This window comes from Prionailurus viverrinus, chromosome A1 (genome assembly GCF_022837055.1).
Source record: "Prionailurus viverrinus isolate Anna chromosome A1, UM_Priviv_1.0, whole genome shotgun sequence".
NCBI classification, from domain to species: Eukaryota; Metazoa; Chordata; class Mammalia; order Carnivora; family Felidae; genus Prionailurus; species Prionailurus viverrinus.
Window position 1 is genome coordinate 172,653,519 of NC_062561.1, and position 17,411 is coordinate 172,670,929.

Below are 17,411 nucleotides of genomic sequence, written 5' to 3' on the forward strand. Positions count from 1 at the left end.
GTGTTGGAGAGAATAATAGCAAAGCAGGAACTAAATCTTCAAATAATGAGGTAAGGGACGCATACACAAGGAGTGGTATAATTTGATGGCCTGAGATTCAAAACCGAGTGCTTTGAGGAAAGAGGAAGGGAGAATAAGAAAAAGCAATGAGGGGCAAGTAGGATGTGCCTGTCCCCCATGACCACCATATCAGGATAGTGAGAGAGAGATGATGAATATAAGCAACATAGAAAACACTTGATAACTGGATATTTCTGAGTGCTGGAATTGCAGGTAATGTTATTATTCATACTTACCTATCTTTTCTGATTTATTTTTAGTCAAGAGAATTTTTTTTAAGTTTATTTATTTTTGAGAGAGAGAGAGCACAAGCAGGAGAGGGGCAGAGAGAGAGGGAGACGGAATCCCAAGCTGGCTCCACACTGTCATGGTCAAGAGAATTTCTAACTTTAGGTATCAAAAAAGAAAAACATAAAAATATTTCCATGGTTTAAAAAATTACTATTGTTGCAATTCCACAGGCAATACCTTTCATTCCCATCTTGTAAGAATTAGCAGAAATGTTACCTTAACCCAAATGGGAACATTAGTCCTTGGAGCCATAAATACTGGTCCTAAAAGATTCATGAATTTAGTCTAGATGTTTAAGTTCTATAGCATCTATAATAAGCATCTACGATTGTCATGTTTAAGTTACTGAGTTCTGAAATGCCCAGCAGTTTCAAGCAGCTTTATGTCAGGGAGAAGTTCCAAAGCTAAAAACAAAAAAAAACACAAAAACAAAAACAAAAAAAAACAATTTCCTCCAATTGCTAGACCACCTGTGATTTAACAAATGTAAATACAGGCAACATGCTAATGAGGAATGTATTATTCTTATGCTTACATCTGCACACATTTAATCAATAATTTAGGATGATTTCATGATCTGCAGCTCAACATCATTTTGTGAATTTAGAAAGCTGTGGGATTTTGACAGCCATTTTTCTTAATTAAAGGACTCTTAATTATGCAGATGTTTTATTTGAACTCTCCAAATAAGTTCCTAAGGAAATAGAGCATATATATATAATACACATGAAGTTCAATATTAGTCCCATATTTTTCAAAAACAAAACATCCCTCATCTACACCTGATACCAACAGCCCAATATAAATATTCATTTTTCAGAGAAATTAGCTTTGATGAGACATCATTTAGAATCATCATCTCCTTTCTTCTAAAACTCTAAGAACAACACTTGTTAAATCTACAGTGTTTAAACCCCATCACTGCATATAGTCTTTTACATCTCCCTAACGTTACGATTATATTAACTAGAAAACACTATATGTTGTACTATGGGATACAATACACTATATTTTTATGTACTATAATAAACTAAAAAATAAGTGAGGTAGCATTTGACTTCATGCTTTTGTGACCTTACCACTAAACGCTGTTCTAAAAGGAAATTTAGACTTGAAAATGTTACTAAGAAAACTGTAAGTTTATAAAACATCTTTATTTTAAAAATTCAAAGCCCTTAACAAATATCTCATTAATTCCTCATCATATTCCTGAGTGGTCAGAATAGACACGATTAAGAGAAAGCTTAATCTTCCACTCCTTCCCTCCCTCTGTCAGAATTAAAGAAGGATTAGGAAGCCACAGGGCTCAGCAACCTGGCTACTGAAGATCATTCAAGGAGTCACTTCCAGAACCTACATGCGAAATCTCTGAGGAATCAGACTTCTGTTTTGTCTTTAATGGGAACATCACTTCACCCTGACAATCCCATCTTCACATCAATTATTTTTGAATAAAAATAGTGAGACCTTACCACCACCAGAGGGAGCTTGAGCCTTCTCACACACACAAGTTGAACCTATGAGAACTATTGTTTCAGCTTCATTGCCTCTTCCGAATATACCAATGAGTAAAGTTTTACTAATATAGAAAAGCATTTTCACCAAAAGTTTCTAATGATAAGTAAACAAGAATGTCATGGCAATGCAGCTTCAAAATGTACTAGAAAGAACTGTACTTCTCAACATTTTCCTAGATGAGATCCAATGATATTTTAGCTTAATGTGTTTTAGGAGAGAGGGGGTTTGTATTTTATACTATTGTATGTCTCTGGCATTTATAATACATAAAATTTTCTAGCTTTTATTGTAAATTTGAAAAATAAAATGAATGAATCATGTGAATGATGTATCATAGCATTCTAAACCCTCAGTGAATATATGTCCATATAGCAATTTATTGACACGGTAGTAGGAATTAAGAATATGGGAGTAATTGACAGTTAAGTGGTTTACTGTATATCTGAAATGTTAATTATATGTGAAGAACAATTTTAATTACTTTCTCAGATCCTGCTCTAGTCATGTTACCATTTTTTAAAAAAGCAGTAGCGATTCTTGGGGTGCCTGAGTGGCTCAGTCAGTTAAGCATCTGATTCTTGGTTTTGGCTCAGGTCATTATCCCAGGGTCGTGGGATCAAGCCCGGCATTGGGCTGGGCTCTGCACTGAGCGTGGAGCATGCCTAGGATTCTCTCTCTCTCCCTCTCCCCTTCTCCCTGTCTCTCTCTCTCTAAAATTAAAAAAAAAAAATTTTTTTTTAATTAAAAAAAAACATTAAGAAAAAAGCAGTAGTGGTTCCTAAATTTGCACAGAACCAAATTATAATCTTCATTTGAGTTGGCCCCACCCTGCTCTCTTCACATCTCACCTCCTCTTTATCTCAAGGGAAAAAAATCAGTACCTTACAGCATTTCTAGAGATTGCCCAAGACCTAGAGAACTTATTATAGTAACTGTAATCCCAAGTATGATATCACAGGTACTTGTCATATAGGACTTGAATTTTCAGCAATATGAAAATGGTATTCTCTGTTTGTAGAGATGACACTGGGAGTTCATGGAGATTAGGCAGTAAGCTAACATTGGGGAGGCCCAGAAAGCAGAGGTCTGACAATGGCACCCAGCAAATAACTTTCTTAGTTGTCAACAAACCTCAGGTTTTTAATGTCATAGCTCAAATGAAAGAGAGCTCAGTTTGTCCATATAAGGTAGGTATTCCATCATCTTGCAGAGTTGTAACAGTTTTATCCAGTTGTCTACTTGACATTTCCATTTGATTACACACTTGGTTTCTCAAACCTAACAAAACAAAAATCTTGACACTCTGCCCACACACATCTCCAGCCCATCTCACCCACCTCAGTAAAACCTCGTGACTTCCCGCTCCACCCATCAGTCCCAGATTGCAAATTCATGCAAAATACCTGTCACACTCCCAAATCCGCCAGCCCTGCTTCCAAAATGTGTTTTCATCCACTTCTCTTCATTTCTGAGCTAAAACCACCTCTTACACCTAGCCCACCCCAGAGGTTTTCCAGTTGCTCTTCCTATGTCCTTTCTCCTTCTCAGTCTGCTTTTTACCAAGGAGGTAGAGTAACTTCTGAATGAACTACTCTTCAAATAGATTTTTTTTTTTCACTTGGAATTTCTTTAACTGCATTTTGGTCATATCAGCTATATAATTAATCAACCAAGTTCAGTAACAAAGTCATCCCAAATATTTGCTAAATCTTTTTTATGGTTTGCTTTAAACCTAAATTCCAGAAAGATGCACATCAAACTCTTAATGGGGTTCTCTCCCACGACTGCATTTTTCTGAGATAATCCTGTACCTGATCTGATATTTTTATCATGTAAATAAGATTAAAATTAAAGTTTAAATAATATTTTAAGTTTAAAGTACCACTGGATTCTTTTCTGATTTCAGCTGATCTGATAAAAGCAATACTGAGTTTAAAGGCATATCTCTACCTCAAAAGGGCATTCTGAACCTCTGTTTCTGGACACAATGGAATAACTGGTTTCAGAGGGACCCTTCCCTCCTCAAGGACTATAAAATAAAACAAAATATACAAAGCAACTGTTTCTCAGACTTTGGGCAACAGACAAGATAAGCCTATGATGTTTGAGAGAAGAGAAGCACAAGGCAATCCCCCTCATTTGCTTCAGTTTTCTCTGGGGGGACTTTCCCAGTATGGGACAGGGAAGTGGAGCTCGAGAGGCAACAGTCTCACGTGGCTGGGGAGGCAGAGATCAGAACGTGAGGCTACTGATCAGGCTGGAATTTACAATGCAGGATAAAATTAGAAAGGGGACTTCAGAAGTCTGTACGGGGTTTTCCTTAAGAGGATGGCTGAGTATATTCATTGCACTTAATCTCTACATAAGCGGGGTAAGACTATATGAGGCCTAACAGAGAGAAGCTGCTGTAAGACTTAGAGCCGAGCAGAGACACCAGAGAAGTGAAGTGGTCGGAGACAGAGTCTGATGCAGTTGCTGTGGAAGAGCCATGCTGAACACTGTATGCTTCAATTAAGACTCCAGAAAGGCCAAGCTTTAGGAATGGGGATGAAGCCTAAAGTAAAAAAAATCCTAAAGTAATGAAAAAGTCTAAAAAGTCCCACACTACCAAAGCATAAACCCAAGCATAAAAAATAAGATTGAAAGTAGCCACCAGTAATTTAGCCACCTGCCTGAACAAAATTTGACTCTTTAAAGAAAGACAGCATAGGGGCGCCTGGGTGGCTCGGTTAGTTAGGCGTCTGACTTCGGCTCAGGTCATGATCTCATGGTCTGTGAGTTCAAGTTCCACGTCAGGCTATGTGCTGACAGCTCAGAGCCTGGAGCCTGCTTCGGATTCTGTGTCTCCCTCTCTCTTCCCCTCCCCTGCTCATGCTGTGTCTCTGTCTCTCAAAAAAAAAGTGAATAAACGTTAAAAAAATTTTTTTTTTAAAGAAAGGCAGCATAATCCAGACCTCCTAATTAGACATCATCTAAAATTTTCAGCATATATGGGGTGCCTGGCTGGCTCAATCAGTACAGCATACAACTCTTGATCTTAGGGTTATGGGTTCGAGCTCCATGTTGGTGTAGAGATTATTTAAAAATAAAAGCTTTAGGGGCACCTGGGTGCCTCAGGCAGTTAAGTGTCCAACTCTTGGTTTTGGCTCAGGTCACAATCTCATGGTTTGTGAGTTTGAGACCCATGTCTGCTTGGGATTCTCTCTCCATGCCCCTCCCCTGCTTACTCACTCATTCTCTCTCTAAAAATAAATAAATAAACTTAAAAAAAATAATAAAATCTTTAAAAAATAAATTTTCTGCATACAATAAAAAATTATTATATATGTAGAGAGATAAATATAATCATAATCTAAAAATAATAAAAGTAGTCAATAGAAACATTTTTAAATGTGGGAATTCATAAACAAGAGCTTTAAAACATCTTGTAAATATGTATATAACAACTTCTAGGAAAATATGGACATAATAAATGAATACATGGGAAATCTCAACAGAGAAATGAAAACTATTAGAAGAACAAAAGTAAAAGTCAGAGAGCTTTAAGAGGAGACTGGATAACACAGGGTGAAAAGAATTGACTAAGCTGAAAACAAGTCAACAGAAATCAAAATTTAAAGGGGAAAAAATATTTTATAAATGAACAAAACCTTAGTTGCTTTTGGGACAATATTAAATGGTCTAGCATATATACAATTTGATACCCAAGAAACAGAAGACTGAATGGGTCAGGAAAAAGAATTGGAAAATATAATGGCCAAAAGTCTCCTAAATTTGGTGAAAAACATCAAATTACAGAAACATAAATAATAAATATAAAGATGACATTTAGCTATACCATAGTCAAACAAATAAAAAGATAATGAAAAAAAAATCATAAAAGTAGCTGGTGAAACAAAAGACAAATTCCATACAGTGCCTATGGAATGAAGATAGACTTATCAGAAATGACAGCAACCAGAACACAACAGAACAATCTCTTTAAGTGTGAAAGAAAAAACTATCAACTTAGAATCATATAGCTAGTGAAAACATCTGCTCCAAACAAGGGTAAGATAAAGACATCTTCACATAAATGAAGAGAATTCCTCATCTGCAGACTGGTACTACAAGAAATGCTGAAGGAAGGAAAATGAAATGTCAGATCTAGAGGAAGAAATAAAACACACTGGTCATAGTAAATATGTGGGTAACTGTATTCATTCTTTTTTGCTTATTTATCTTTGAGAGAGAGAAAAAGAGTGTATGTGCCTAAGCTGGGGAGGGGCAGAGAGAGAGGGAGAGAATCCAAAGTAGGTTCCACCCTACCAGTGCAGAGCCTGATGTGGGGCTTGTGGGCTTGAGCCCACAAACTGTGAGATCATGACCTGAGCTGAAATCAAGAGTTGGATGTTTAGCTGACTGAGCCACCCAGGCACCCCACTGTATTCATTTTCTATTGCTGCTGTAGAAAATTGCCACAAATTTAATGGCTTAAAACAACACAATTTTTTTTAATATGAAATTTATTGTCAAATTGGTTTCCATACAACACCCAGTGCTCATCCCAAAAGGTGTCCTCCTCAATACCCATCACCCACCCCCCTCTCCCTCCCACCCCCCATTAACCCTTAGTTTGTTCTCAGTTTTTAAGAGTCTCTTATGCTAAAACAACACAATTTTTTTTATCTTACAGTTCTGTAGATCAGAAATCTGACCAAGGTCTCACTGGACTAAAATCAAGCTGTGACAGGGATGCATTACTTTCTGGAAGCTCTAGAAGAAAATCCATTCCCCTACCTCTTCCAACTTTAGAAGCTGCCCACATTCTTTGGCTCATTGCCCCTTCCTCCATCTTTAAAGCCAACTATAGCAGATTGAGTTCAAACTGAATAATTTTCACTCCCTCTTCTGTCTTTTCTTCCACTTTTTAAGAACCCTTCTGATTACTTTGAGCCCATTTGGGTAACTCAGGAAAATATCCCTGGCAGAAGGTCAACTGATTAACAATCTTAATTCTACCTGCAACCTTAATTTCCCTTTGTCATCTAACATAAAATACTTACATGTCATGGAGGTTAAGATGTGGACCTATCTAGGGGACTGTTTTCTGCCTACTACATTACTATAACTTTTCCCCCCTCTTTTCTTAATTTCTTTAAAAAACAACTAAACTGTTTAAGCCAAGATAATAACATTATAATATAGGGCTATTAACATGCAAAATTAAACTATATGCCAGTAGCACAAAGGAAAAAGAGAGGGAATAAATGGAGCTATGTTTTTCTAAATTTTACATAAAATATTACATAAAATTTTACATGCATTTTACATGAAATATTATGATATTAATCCTAAACACATTATGATAAATTAAAGAACCATATTGTAAGCCATGGAGAAACCACTAAAGAAAAAAATAATAAGTATAGGGAAGATGTTAATTAAAAGTAAAATGGAGAACCAAAGTATCCATTTAACACAAAATATAATAGGAAAGGAGGAACAAAGCAACAAAAAAGATAAATAGGAAAAAGAGCAAGATAGGAGGCTATTAATGTATTAATAATTATATTAACTGTAAATATACTAACATTCAATTTAAAAGGTAGAGATGGTCAGACTTGATTAAAAAAAAAAAAAAGACCAACCATTTGCTGTCTACAAGTAATCAAAAGATGGACTCTAAATATAGAGACATACTTTGGTGGTGCCTGGTGGCTCAGTTAGTTAAGCCACCAACTCCTGATTGAGGCTCAGATCATGATCTCACAGGCATGAGATTGAGCGTGAGGAACTCTGCACGGGGCATGGAGCCTGCCCAACATTTTCTCTCCCTCTCCCTCTGCCCATCCTCTGCTCCTGCATCCTCTCTCTCTCTCTGTCTCTGTCTCTCTCTCTCTCAAAAAAAAAAAAAAAAAAAAGACAACTTTGGCTTAAAATAAAAGAATTACAAGTACATAACATTCAAACAGTGAGCATGAAAAAGATTTGTAATGGTTATATATATACACACATAAGAGTTTGTGTGCCTGTGTGTGTAGTAGACATAGGGAAAGGAATATTACCAGCAAAAAGAAAACATTTCACTATAATAAAACAGTCAATTCCTCAGGAAGACAAAAAATAATTGCAAATATACCAGAGCTTCAAAATAACTTTAAGCAAAAACTGACAGAACTGGGGCACTTGGGTGGCTCAGTTAACCTTCCTACTCTTTATTTTGGCTGGGGTCATGATCTCATGGTTGGGTGAGATTGAGCCCTGCATCGACACTGACAATGCAAAGCCTGCTTGGCATTCTCTCTCTCTCCCTCTCCCTCTGCCCCTCCCCCACTTGGGTTCTCCCTCTCTCTCTCTCTCTTTCTCTCTCTCTCTCTCTCAAAATAAATAAAAAGACTTTAAAAAACATGACAGAACTAAAACAGATAAATTCATAATCATCTTTGGAAATTTTAACATCCCTCTCACTCAATGACTGGAGAGTAAACAAATTGGAAAAGACAGAGGCCATCAGAACACCATCAGCTAACTAGATATACTTGACATTTATAGACTACACCCAATGACTGAGAATACTCATTCTTCCCAAGTCCATCAGATCATTCATCATCATATGCTAGGTCATAAAACAAGTCTCAATAAATTTCAAGGGATTAAAATCTTACAGATTATTTTATCACAATGGAATTAAATTAGATATCAATAATAGGCACAACCTGGGTGGCTCAGTCGGTTAAGCTTCCAACTTTGGCTCAGGTCATGATCTCACAGCTTATGAGTTTGAGGTCCACGTCGGACTCTCTGCTGTCAGCACAAAGCCCACTTCAGATACTCTGTCCCCCTCTCTCTCTGCCCCTCCCCCATCTCTCTCTCTCTCTCTCTCTCTCTCTCTCTCTCTCTCTCAAAAATAAACATAAAAAAAATCAATACTAATGAGATATCTAGAAAACCCCCTAATATCTGGAAATTAATCAACACACTACTAAAAAAAGTCCACCGTCAAAGAAATCACAAGAGAAATTAAAAATTATTTTGAATTACATGATAATGAAAACACTTATTAAAATATGTGACATATAGTTGGAGGGAAATCTGCAACTCTGTACTTATATTTAAAAAGGAGAATGGTTTGCAGAATGCCTGGGTGGCTCAGTTGGTTAAGCAGCCAACTTCAGATCAGGTCATGATCTTGCAGTTCACACAAGTTCAAACCTGGCATAGGGCTCTGTGCCGACGACTTAGATTCCGTGTCTCCCTCTCTCTCTGCCCCTCCACCACTTGCGTGCTCTCTCTCTCTCAAATGTAATAAAAAACATTTAAAAAAAAGGTTTAAAATCGTTGTCATCTTAAGAAGATGAAAAAAGAATAAAAGACAAAATAAACAGAAAGAAATAATAAAGAGTGGAAATCAATGAAATAGACAACAAAGAAAAACCCAAAGTTCTCTGAAAAGATTAAGGGAAAATTAAGAGAAATACAATCAACATCAGGAATAAAAGAGGTAATATCACAACAGATGTTAAAAAGACACTAAAGCATTATTATGAACAAGTTTTTGCTAAAAGATTTGACAAGTTAGATAAAATGAACAAACTCCTTTTAAAACATATATTACATGGGGCGCCTGGGTGGCGCAGTCGGTTAAGCGTCCGACTTCAGCCAAGTCACGATCTCGCGGTCCGGGAGTTCGAGCCCCGCGTCAGGCTCTGGGCTGATGGCTCAGAGCCTGGAGCCTGTTTCCGATTCTGTGTCTCCCTCTCTCTCTGCCCCTCCCCCGTTCCTGCTCTGTCTCTCTCTGTCCCAAAAATAAATAAAAAACGTTGAAAAAAAAATTTAAAAAAAAACATATATTACTCAAACTCACACAAAAAGAGTAAAAAAACCTGAATAGCCTAATTTATCACTATCTGTTTAAGAAATCAAGTTTATAATTTGAAACTTTCCACTAAGGAAATTCCAGACAGAGATGGTTTTACTGGTGAATTATATCAAATATTTAAGGAAGGAATAATGTTAATTTTTTACTTCACTCTTTCAGAAAATGAAGAAAAAGGGAACACTTCCCAAATTATTTTAAATGACCAGTAAAACCCCATTGCCAGAAACCTGACAAAGATACTTACTACAAGAAAATTATAGACCAGTGTTTCTCAACAAAATAGTATCAAATAGAATCCCACAATATACAGAAAAGATAATACATCATGACCCTGAGGGCTTATCTCAGGAATGCAAGGATGTATCATTCAAAGCAAATCACTGTAATTCTCCCACTAACAGCATAAAGAATAAAACCCATATACAGTCACCTCAGATGCAGAAAAAGCTTATAACAAAATTCAAAATTCATTCATGATAAAAAAAAAAAAAACCTCTTACACTAGAAACAGAATGGATCTTCCTCAGTCTTACAGCTAGCATCATACTTAACATATTGAATGTTTCCTCTATAGGAAAAAGAACAGGCCAAGGAGGTCTCCTTTCATAACACTTCTTTTCAAAATTGTAATACAACACTAAAATGGAAGATCTAGCAAGTGCATTAAGGAAAAAACAGAAATAAAAAGAAAAAAAAATAGAAATAAAAGGAAGTAGTCCCTGGTCACAAACAATGGGACTGTAAATGTGGGAAATTCTAAGAAATTTAAAAAAAAAGCTTCTGGAGATATGAAATCAATTTAACAAGGTTGCAGGATGGCAAGATACAATATTAATATCAAAAAATAATTTGTGTTCCTATCTACTAACCAACAATTGGAGAATAACATTTTTTAAAGGACAGTTCAGTACCATTAAAAATATTAACCATTTAGGGTTAAATGCAACAAAATAAATACAATAACTCTGTCCTGAAATCCAAGAAACACTGCTGAAAGTTGTTAAGAGACTTAAATAAATGGATGGTTAAGAATTTTCTCCAAACTGACCTGTAGATTCAGTGTAAGTCTAAAGTCTATTTTTTACTTTTTGGTAGAAGCTACCAAGCTGATTCAAAAATTCACACAGAACTGAAAAGACCTAAAATAGCTAAAGCAATCTTGAAAAAAAAATTAGAGAATTTACACTGCCTGATTCAAGTCTTACTATAAAGCTACAGTAACCAAGACAACTTGGTGGCTTAGGGATAGACAACTAGATCAATGGCCCACATATAAGCAGTCAATTGATTTTCAACCAAGGCCCCAAGGCATTTCAATAAAGATAGTCTTTTTTGTAACAAATGGTACTGGAATAGTGCATAAACAACTGGAAAAAACTTCTCAATATCTACCTCTACCTCACACATACTGGACAATTAATTCTAGATGGATGACAGACCTAAATACAAAAGCAAAATCTATAAACCTGCTAGAAAAAGATATGAGAACACCTTTGCAACTTTAGGGTAGGCCCATATTCCTTAAGATATAAAAAAGCCTTAACTATAAATGAAAACAAAATGATACATTGGTCTTCACTGAAATTTAGAAAGTCTGCTTATCAAAAGACAATGTTAAGAACATGATAAAGCAAACCACAGCCAGGAAGAAAATATACACCATACACATATCTGAAAAAGAACTTATATCCAGACTACATAAAGAATGCTACATATAAATAATAAAAAGGAAACAATCCTTAATTAATCCTTAATTTTAATCCAATTAAAATGGGCAAAAACTTCAACACTAAAAGTGAAGATATATGAACAACCAAAAAGCACAGGAAAATGTGGTTAACATCATTAGTCATCAGGCAAATGTTAATCGAAACCATCATGGAATACCTCTTCAGGCCAAGTAGACTACCTAAAACTAATAAGACAAAACTAAGTATCTGCAAGAATGGGGCAGAATTAGAACTCTCATTCATTGCTAGTGGGGGTATAAAATGATTCAGCCTCCCTGGAAATCACGGTGGTAGTTACTATTACATATAATATGGTTAGAAATATCCCTTAATCCAGCAATTCCACTCAGGTATCTATCCCAGGGCATAAAATAACATACTCCAGGGATACACTTGTATGAATATCTATAGCAACTTTTAACATAATAGCAAAAACTGGAAACCATCCATATGTCCATCAAGAGAAGAATGGATAAACAAGTTGTGGTATAATCATACAATGGACTATTACTCAAAAATTTTACATATTGCCTCAAGTAATGTTTTTTTGATCTCCTTAAATTTTATATATAAAATTTTTCCCAATTTTATTTTACTTTTCCCTTTTTAATAAATGAAATTTAGTACTGGCACTTAATTGAATTTAGAATGTTTTAGAAATTATTAGAAAAATTAAACATGTTTTTTAAGATTTAACAAGTCACCAAACATTGTGTATAGAAAGTCCCTCATAGAAGAAGATTCCACATGGAAAGGTAAAAGCGTGATTACAAAAGATTTACCCGTGAGTATGTTGCATCCTGATCTTGGGGATTCTGTGCCTTTTGGTTAAACTGTCAACAATGAGTTCTTGATTCTTCCAGTTCTAAACCTCTCTTTTATAATGGAGCTGGGGGAAGGTGGTATCCAAGACAAAGGAAACTTTTTATTAACTTCTGCTTTAAATTGAATATTTTAATTAGGTTCCACAACAAAAACATTATGGAGCAATGAATAAATCTGTAAGGGAGTGGTACACTGCATAGTGACAACTTGCAAATTTTTTATTACAAAAGAAGCAGACATCACTCAATATGATGTACTACCGATAAAAGCAAACTCTAGGATACCTTCCAATTAAAAAGTAAGCATCTAAGACTAAAAAGCATCTCTTAGAGTCACACAGGGTTCTGAGGTGTATCGTCTAGAATCCTCTCCTGGCCTCTGTTAACTTGAGCTGCACCCTTCTGCCTGACTCCCTGGAAGCCCCTCACCTACCTACAGCTTGTCTCTGCATCCACTCCCTGGCATCCTTCCACCATTCTGAGACACTAATCCCTTCCTCCACAAATAAGCAACACTAGACAACTAACCACCTAAGATCACAAAGGGATGGGTAGTTAGTCCCAGCTCACTTTCAAAAGGTAAGCTTTGAGAAGGGGTGTGGGGATGGGGATATCTAAATCTGGATGATGCACACATTTAAAAAAAACATAAAAATTTTATCAGCTCAAAAGAAAATTAATCTGGGGGACTGGCAATCTCATCATTACGGGTAATTGTGCTCACACATGGCATTGCCTAGCAACAGAAGGAGCAGGCAAATCCCAACATTGGGGTGTAATGAATCACTCACTGACTACTGCTCACAAATGGTAATTTAATAGGAAGATATTCACATCTGGTTCAATCTCAAACAAGACTTCAGAGAATTCTGCAGACTCCAATTGAGAGAAACAGCAGGTACTTCACCAAGAGCCAGGCTCCAGAACAAAGACTACGCCTACTTACTCGGTTGAATGTATGCTTTGTTTAAAAACAAAACAAAACAAAATAAAACATAGTTTTGATAGCCTCGTTTCTGACATTTTGTTTTGGCACTGCTCCAACTTCTATGGCTTCAGATATAGTTAATGAGTGCCACAAACATAAGAAGGTAAATATGACAAACAATGGGACAATCCTGGTTGAACTACAATCACTTTAGACCTCAAAGAGACAGCCCAATCTGCCCAAGAATCTGCATGCTACTTCAAGCTCAGTGTTTTTGAAGAAAGCTACAAAAAGAATCCACGTACGAGCGAGATCTATGTCTGGATCGTCTGTTGTTGGGGTCCGCCTGATTTTTTTCCTTTTGTCTCCTTAATACAGCTTCCCACTGAGGCGCTGAATCAACCATATCATTCTCCTGACGTATTCTGAAAAGAAAGACCATTCATCTCAAGTTAATATTCACACATGTGGTGCTCTAGTTTTTGGTTCATCCTAAACTTGGTTTTAAAAGTTAAGAAGTTATCAAATAAGTTATTGAAAACTTATTAAGAAATGAAAAGTTATTCAAGGAACAGTTTTATTAAAATCACTTAAAGCTAAGATGTATTAACTGGATTAATATATCCATAAGTAGGTAAGTGTATACACACACATATAAGTATGTTAGAATATTTATACATAAATATGGAAGTATATATTAGTTTCAAACTTCTATCTTTGGCTTAAAAGCTTCTAAGAAATAGGCATGTCAAACAAAAACCTCATTTAAAACATATTTAAGGTTTGACTAAAGAAACAGTTAGTGTCTGCTATAGAGCCATTCTAAAATCATGAAACAAAATATTTTTTAAATGTACTAACCAAAGTAGCAATAAATAATTTTACTTTGAAGTACTCTTAAAATTTCACACTAATTGTCAAATTTTTCATGAACGAAAGGTGCCAGATACAATTCCCATTTTTAAGATAGAAAACCAGAAGTACAAGAAGCCACAAGTGGTGGCACCGTGTGTTAGCCGCTGAGCAGGTACATGCCATTCTGATGAGCGCAGCCTCACCTGGCCAAGAGGCAGGCAAGGTTCAACACTCCTGCAGACAGGGGCCAGGCAGGGAATGTAAACAAGGGAAAGGAAAACCCAGGGTGGCGGCTACTGGGGGGATACAGGCAGCTGCCATGTGAGATCGGACAGTGTTTCCAAATCCTCTGATTTTTTTTTTTTAAGGATAATCCACAAATTTGGGCTTTTAAAGTGAACTCTTCCAATTTTCAAGTGCTGACAACCAATTCTGAATGTTCAAATCCTGTTTGAACCTAACAATGCCTATCCATGCACCACACTGCAGAAGTTTTGGATTTTTGGTGTATCAAGTCTTTCTTTCTTCTTCTTCTTTTTTTTTGAATAATTTGTTTAATGTTTATTTATTTTTGAAAGAGAGAGACAGAGTGTGAGCGGGTGGGGGCAGAGAGAGAGACACAGAATCTGAAGCAGGCTCCAGGCTCCGAGTGGTCAGCACAGCGCCGACATGGGACTCAAACTCACGAACTGTGAGATCATGACCTGAGTGAAGTCAGACACTTAACCAACTGAGCCACCCAGGTGCTCCTGTATCAAGTCTTTCTAATAACAGAGGTAATACAGGTTGGGAAGAAGTATTAGTTAAAGCAATCCTGTCTGAAATGCACTGCAATGATTCTATGAAGCCATGGGTATTCTCTACAAAAATCAAACACCTGTTATTTGAATATTTAACTTAAAGTTTTTGTTAGTTCTTCAGGAAGTTGCTCTGGAGTATTCATTTCACACGCTGATGCTCCCAGGGTGTGGGACAGCAGCATGGAACTGTAAGGTCATCATCACAAAACTGTGACTATATGAGAATAACTGCTTCAAAAAAAAAAAAATGAGAAGAACAGACAGACAAGTCTGGAGACATTTTCTCTCTCTTAACAGATGTCTTTTGGTTGCCCTGTGAACAGCACTTAGTACAGACCATGGGGTGGATATCTAGATTTGCTTATAAATGCAAATCAGTAGATGGGTGACAAATAATTCATTTCACAAATAAGTTAAAGACAATGTAAAGCAAATTCAAGTTAAAAACTATAGTAGCTTATGAAGAAGAAACTATTTAAATCTCTCTAGATTAAAGAGAAATTGTGTTAGGTAAAAAATTATCTGTAACACACTTCAAGCCTTTGAACTGTGTTTCCTCACTAAAGCTTTCATTTCTAATAGGCTGTTATATGAAAATTAACAGGATACAGTGATGCCATGTTTCAGATTCAGAAACATAGTTCTCTCTCTCACAGCATGTACAGAGGAAATTAAAATTGAATATACATTGCTATAGACTTTAATATTAGAAATTTCTAGGGGTACCTGGGTGGCTCAGTCAGTTAAGCATCTGACTCTTGATTTCAATGATCTTATAGGTCATGAGTTCGAGCCCTGTGTTGGGCTCAGCACTACAAGTGTGGAGCTTGCTTGGGATCCTCTCTCCCTCCCCTCTGCCCCTCCCCCACTCTTTCTCTTTCACTAAAATAAACATTTAAAAAAATTAGATCCAAAGAAAAATATGAGAATGTATACTACTTGAGATTATAATTGTTATTCTTTGAAACAAACATTCCCACTTGAAAATGTCACATGCATATACATACACACACACACACACACACACACACACACACACACACACACACGTATATGTATTTTCATAGCCAGAACCTACAATCTCTGAACCACTCTATGTTATCATGTGACAGTCCAGTGGGGGAACAATTCTTGGACACTCCCAGGACATGAGGGACCCAGAGTTAGGAAGAGACACTCAATGGGAATATGTCAGGCTGGCAGGAGTTACTTCCCCTTCCACAGGAACCCACACCTCAACTTCCCAGAAAAACACATAAAACCCAGGTCTCCTAACTCCTCACCCTGGAGTCTTTTAGACCATAGCTTCCATTCTAAGCCAATTTGCTGCACAGTTCATGGGCAAGACTAAATTTCACAATGTTAAATTTTTTTCACCAGGATGTCAGCATCTTTTAATATTTTTCAGAGGTCAAGCCTACCAGCATGGCAAATATACTTTACCCAGAGGATAGACATTTAAAAGGAAGCACAATTACTATACTCTCATTCTCTTCCAGTGTGGACTTTAGCTCATTACCTTCATACTGAGACTTTACCCTGATAATTAAAAAATAAAAATAAAAATAAGACAAAGACATGACCACACATAGTTCCAATACCTTGCTAGTAATAAAAACTAAATCGGAAAGAATTTCAGACTATGGCATGTACCTATAACTTCTGTTTTTCTAACAGAAGACTCTAAAGTGAGGGCAGTGAAACCCTGTCAGGTAACATCCACATGTTTCAGAGACAGATGCCCTCTACTGGTGATACTATCTCATAAATATTCTAACAAGGTGCATTAAAAATGTAAGGCTCATTGGAGAGTCACAACAGAAGCACATTTTCCCAAGTAATGAGGTTGTGTGGCTACCTAAATCTGTAATGAAGTTTGAAATTACACCCTTACAAATGGTTGCTGGTTAATGGTGCCTCATTACAAGAATGAAAGTGTCATTTCTTCCATCCCTGAAGTGCTCCAGAAAACACAGGTACAGTGTGGAAAGGAAAAATCCTAGCTCTTGGAAGCAAGAATATTATAATGCTCAATCCTTAAAAGGCAGGAGTGAACTATTTTGTGCATGAAAGAATAAAGAAATAGACATTTGGGTGAAAGGCATCCCCTATGATTCTGCCTTGTCTCATTTATCCCTAGGTATGGGATATACCAGTGTTGCTTTTTTTGCTCTTCTGCTATATTTTAATTTTGATGTAGAGATTCATATTTTGAAGAATAAAAACACTGCAAGCATTGTTATTGACATAATACCTTTTAAAAAGTCAAAATGTACTCTTACAGGACAGATAGTCATGAAAGTCTCAAGGGGGAAAAAGGAGTCCACTGTGGGTTATACTAGGGATGTATTCATTTTCAGATGTTGCATTTAAAAGTGACCCTCAGGGGCGCCTAGGCGGCTCAGTGGGCATCCAACTTTGGCTCAGGTCATGATCTCACTGTTCCCGGTTTCCAAGTTCGAGGCCCGCATCAGAGCCTGGAGCCTATTTCAGATTCTGTGTCTCCCTCTCTGTCTCTGTCCCCCTCCTCCCCGCTAGTGCTCT

General features: G+C 36.6%; 1 protein-coding gene across 4 annotated transcripts in view; it reads right to left on the bottom strand.

Moving 5' to 3' along the window:
- EPB41L4A (erythrocyte membrane protein band 4.1 like 4A) overlaps positions 1-17,411 on the bottom strand; it is a 261,867-nt gene that overhangs the window by 10,491 nt on the left and 233,965 nt on the right. For all 4 annotated transcript variants that reach the window (XM_047824580.1, XM_047824657.1, XM_047824507.1 and 1 more), the window contains one exon: positions 13,518-13,637. In XM_047824580.1, coding sequence (XP_047680536.1) covers positions 13,518-13,637 — 120 coding nt within the window. The remainder of the gene's footprint in view (positions 1-13,517; positions 13,638-17,411) is intronic.